Genomic DNA, 5,593 nt, shown 5'->3' with positions numbered 1-5,593 from the left:
TGTGAGTGAGAGTGTGAGTGAGTGTGTGAGTGAGTGTGAGTGAGTGTGTGAGTGTGTGAGTGAGAGAGTGAGTGTGAGAGTGTTTGTGTGAGAGAGTGTGTGAGTGAGTGTGTAAGTGTGTGAGTGTGAAAGTGTGTGAGAGAGTGTGTGAGTGTGTGAGTGAGAGAGTGTGTGAGAGTGTGAGTGAGTGTGTGAGTGAGTGTGTGAGTGTGTGAGTGTATGTGTGAGAGAGTGAGTGTGTGTGAGAGTGTGTGTGTGTGAGAGTGTGAGAGAGTGTGTGTGTGAGAGTGTGTGTGTGGCATCACATGACTCTCAAGTGACTAAAGCTCTTCAGCCGTGTTTAAAAGTCACTGCAGCTCATTCTGCATGAGAGACAAATCCCTCTGTAATGCATTAAAGCAACAGTTCAGCCAAAAATGAAAATGTGTTCACCCTCAGGATCATCCGAGATGAGGATGAGTGTGTTTCTTCATCAGGTTTGGAGAAATGTAGCATTGCATCAGTGTCTCAGGAATGGATGCTCTGCAGTGAATGGGTGCCGTCAGAATGAGAGTCCAAACAGCTGATAAAAACATCACAATAATCCACAGCACTCCAGTCCATCAGTTAACATCTGGAGAAGACAAAAACTGAAACACATCCAGCATTAAGACGTTTTTAACTCAAATACCATAGAGTCTATAATCCATAATAACTCTTCCTCCAGTGAAAAAGTGCATCTGCTGTTGTCTCTCACATCAAAATCCAGCCACATATGTGTTTAGAGCTGTTTAAACGCTGCTTGATCTGTGCAGATTTCTCTCCTGATTCACACCAGAACACTTTTTCACTGGAGGAAGAGTTATTATGGATTATAGACTCGTATTTTAGCCCGGAAACTACGATTTTCTGCAAATTTTCATTTTTGTGTGAACTGTTCCTTTAAAGTGGACTGCATTGATTTTATGATGAGACTGTTTGTTTTTGTGGACCTATAAATGTTTCTGTTGGTAAAATATTTGGCCTTGATTGATTTAGGACAGCTCAAGCATTAAAGTGATGTGTTTGTGTGTTTCTGTCTCTCTTCATCAGGTGTTTTTTTGCTCTGATGTCCTTGTCTGGACTTTTCGCTGTTACGTTCTCTGTCATATTTGCGTATGTGGCTGATATTACAGAAGAGCATGAAAGAAGCACAGCATATGGACTGGTAAGAAGACCTGTCATCCTCATATGACACATTTTTAGAGTTAATTTTCCTTGTGACTTTGTACCTAAATGACTGTTTATTTGGTGATGGATAGCTTACATTTTCTATTTGTGTTTGTGTATAGATAGATAGATAGATATAGATTGCTGCATTTATTAAAATGTATTTTGTATATATTATGATTATATCATTCATCAGATGTTAATATTATAAATCCAGAGATCTCATACGATTCCAGCTATAATATATAACATTTTATATGCAAAAAGGCCTAATATTACCCAATTTGATGATGCTGAGTTAAAAAAAATCACTAAAAACTTCCATCATTTACCCTTTTTTTTCACAAAATAAGAATGAAAATTTCACATTTTTCACATTTTGTATCAGCAATATAATGAAAGCTGTCAAATGTCAATATGTTTTGGTTTTAATGATACAATTAGGTATTCAAAATGAATCATTTAACTTACAATCTGCAAAGCAGTGGAAAAATATGTTCAAATACTCCATTTAATGTAAAATTCAGCTTCTCAAAAATAGTTTTTTTGTTGTTTTTTAAATAGAAAATCTGTAATTTTCTGTTGCTCTTTGGTTGCTGTGACCCCCCACGGTTTAGCAGAAAACTGTTAGTTTTTGCTTAAAACAAGCAAAAATATCTGCCAATGGGGTAAGAAAAATAATCTTAATTCAAAGGCTAAACAAGATTATTTTTCTTACCCCATTAGCAGATATCTTTGCTTGTTTTAAACAAAAACTAACAAAATGTAGATTTTTTTTTTTTTGTAGAAAATATATTTTAAATCATTTCACTCGTACAGTAAATGCATCTTGATTCAAGAATGTTTAGATATTTATACTAGAACACAAGACACTAACACTAAGCAAGAGAATCTTTTTTTGCAGTGTGTAATTTATCCACATTGTGTGCAAGAAATAGACGCTGATAATGCATCATTGGACACATTGCCTGTTGGTCTTGGGTTTCAGGTTTCTGCGACGTTTGCGGCGAGTTTAGTGACGAGTCCGGCTATAGGAGCGTTCCTGTCCCTGCACTACGGAGACAGTCTGGTGGTTCTTCTGGCCACCATCATCGCTGTGGCTGATATTCTGTTCGTTCTGCTGGTGGTGCCCGAGTCCCTGCCGGACAAAATGAGACTGTCGTCCTGGGGTTTGCCTATCTCCTGGGAGCAGGCCGATCCTTTCGCTGTGAGTTTCATATTTTGTGGTTTTATAGACTCTGTCTTGAATACTAGTTATTGAGGGATACTATTGACTAGTGATGCACCAATGTTAAAGGGTTAGTTCACCCAAAAAATGAAAATTAGCCCATGTTTTAGACAGCTATATCGTTATCAGCATATGGTGAAGTAGATTCGTCTCGTCGTCTCTGAGAGAATATGCGCCGTCAGATGCCGAAAGCTCCGTCATTCTGTTTTTAGTTTCACTTTCTGCATATAGTGAATTGACTGAGATTAAGACGTTCACCGGCATAACTCTTGCGCAAACGCGTGCTTGTGTGATATCCACTGGCTCGCCTTCATGGTTTAAAACTGAAATATTTCCAACATTGCGATGGACTGTGTCGTATCGAACCAAACCATGAATTTTGTGAACCGTTACACCCCTAATATTAGTGCTGGGCGGTATGACCAAAAATGTATATCACGGTATTTTTCAAAATTATACCGGTTTCACGGTACAAGACGGTATTTTTTTTTCATGCATGACCAGGTGTTAACCATATTTTCTACTGATTGAGAGGAAATACTGCAGTGTATTGACTTCGAATGCTCTATTTTACTGTCATGATGAGTGAATATTGTCCAAAAATACCGCACTCAATAGTGACTAAACACGACCCCTTTTAATACATGTTCACCAGGAGTCTCTCTCATTTATAATCACGGCATCGTCTGATAAAATCAGCATGCATCTACACTAAAGAGCGGCTATGCGGTGGTTTTGGCTAGATTACTCTTTTGTCTCGTGCAGCGCACTGCCTGCGTCTGAGTAACAAACTAAAAAAACTACGAACAAAAAAGTGCATGTGATATTAACAGACGAACTACGCTCATATTTATAATTCCAAACAATCAGTAAGCGACAGGTGCTAGGAAACGCTGTTTTGTACTCATTTATTGAGGAGTCGGCTGCGGTGCTTCTCTGCCGCTCACTGCACAGAACAGACGCCGAGAGAGGCGACACTTCTCCGGGAAAGCCAGACCTCGCGCTCGCGGGACAGCACTGGAGAAATCCTCCAACTGAACCATAGCTAAGCTTTATCCAGAGAAGTCGCTAGGTTTGTCAGTATGAATATTCTCTGGAAGAAAGCCGCTAAAAGGGTCTGAAAGTTGCTAAATCTAGTGCTAAAGTCGCGCTCGTGTGTGTGAGACGCGGGAGCTGATGTCAGGGGCGCTGGATATTTGTGGAGGTCAGTGTGGATATTGTGGATGAGTTCTTCTGTGTCATCACGTTCTATTAGTTCTACAGCTTCAGTTTCTGAACTTTCACGCTTAGTAACACATACAGCTGTTCCCTCACCACAGTGCAGCAGTGAAAATGGACCCCTTTCAAACAGTGCCGCGTTCCCAACGTTGTTTAAGCGACATACACCGGTATTGCAGTATTTTCAAAATTCTTATCATAACAAAAATAAACACCGGTATTCGGTATGAACCGGTATACTGCCCAGCACTACCTTTTATTTATTTATTTATTTATTTATAGAAAACAAGATATAATATCTTAACTCATTTCACTCGTACAGTAAATGCATCTTGATCAAGAATGTTTAGATATTTATACTAGAACACAAGATACAAACATTTCACATTTCACATTTTTTCAGTGTAGTCAAATAAAGCGCATCAATTTATAATAAAAAGTGTCTCTCACGGCTCCGGGGGGTGAATAAATGCCTCCTGTGGCGAATCGATGCGTTTTTGTAAGAAAAATATCCATATTTAAAATGTTATAAACACTTTTCTCTCACTTCCACCATCTGTCGTTCCGACGTTCCATAGTTATTCTACTACCTTTGGACTGTTCAAAAATAAATAAACACCCACCCACTGCCATTATAAAGCTTTGGAAGAGCAAGAACCATTTTTTTATATAACTCCGATTGGATTCGTCTGAAAGAAGAAAGTCATATACACCTAAGATGCCTCGAGGGTGAGTAAAACATGGGCTAATTTTCATTTTTGGGTGAACTGACCCTTTAATGTTGTACACCAAAATCAAAATAGTTTTCTTTTATTCTGAAAATTGAAAATAAATTTTATTTTATAATCAATTAATTAATCAAATGCATTTAATTATCAACACTCAGATGTATACAAACATTTAAATTGCACAAAATGTAGTTTATATATATTTTTAAATGATATAATGATGGATCTACTCCATTTAGTTGTTGAAATGCAAACAATTAAACTAAAGACTACTATCACAGGTTATTTAAAAATATGTAATATAGTGCATATATTTATCGAAATGCTCCTGTCTATAGTGATTTTTTTTCCCTGTCAAGTTTATGGTCATTGAATGTCTTTTCTATAGTAAATGCGACATTATTGATCAAAAGCTGATTTATTGATGTCGTTCTGCTTTTGAAACACTGATTGATGGCTTCTGATGTTCATTCATGTTTATTTGCTGCTGCAACTAGTAATAAAGAGGCAGAGATGATCGGGGATCTGTCAGCACACATTAAAGAGACACAAAATGATTGAATTTAGTGATCAAACTGACAGGATTTGAAATCTTAGACTTACAAAGTAATAAAGCACAAAGCTTATTGCAGTTATTAGATGGCAGGAGCTATAAATAATGTTTAGTGACGTTTTGTTTAATTGAAAATAGAGTGAAAGGTTGATCTTGAGATTTAAGAATCAATATCAGTAAGATGCGACTCAGTTTGTTCACCTATTGTAATTTATCCACATTGTGTGCAAGAAATAGACACTGATAATGCATCAAAATGTGTCATTGGTGAAGCGCCAATTGAACGTTTCTTTTGATTTCATGCCTCTTTATTTTATTTATATTTTTGCTGATTTTTTTTTGTTGCTGTAAACCTTTGGTTACCAAAATGTCACTGCATCACTAGTTTTGAAGCTCACCTTTATGAAAGAGTCTCTGATTGATCCATTGTAGAAATCCACCTCTCATGACAAATAATGCAGAATGTGTTTTGAGTTTCCAGATATTGCTGTTAATATTCTGTCAGTTGATGTGAAACTCGTGGTTTCTGTGTGTGTGTGTGTGTGTGCGCGTCTGTCTGTGTGTGTCTCTGTGTGTGTGTCTGTGTGTATGTCTGTGTATGTCTGTGTTTGTCTGTGTCTCTGTGTGTGTGTGTGTGTGTTTGTCTGTGTGTGTGAGTCTGTGTGTATGTCTGTGTCT

At 37.5% G+C, this 5,593-nt stretch overlaps 1 protein-coding gene across 1 annotated transcript in view; it reads left to right on the top strand.

Moving 5' to 3' along the window:
- LOC107569664 (hippocampus abundant transcript 1 protein-like) overlaps positions 1-5,593 on the top strand; it is a 15,799-nt gene that overhangs the window by 3,379 nt on the left and 6,827 nt on the right. The window contains exons 5-6 of the mRNA XM_016255792.1: positions 1,072-1,186; positions 2,177-2,395. Of these exons, the coding sequence (XP_016111278.1) occupies positions 1,072-1,186; positions 2,177-2,395 (334 nt within the window). The remainder of the gene's footprint in view (positions 1-1,071; positions 1,187-2,176; positions 2,396-5,593) is intronic.

This window comes from Sinocyclocheilus grahami, unplaced genomic scaffold, assembly GCF_001515645.1.
Source record: "Sinocyclocheilus grahami isolate Dianchi unplaced genomic scaffold, SAMN03320097.WGS_v1.1 scaffold1369.1, whole genome shotgun sequence".
NCBI lineage: Eukaryota > Metazoa > Chordata > Actinopteri > Cypriniformes > Cyprinidae > Sinocyclocheilus > Sinocyclocheilus grahami.
This window is presented reverse-complemented; position numbering and strand designations above follow the sequence as displayed.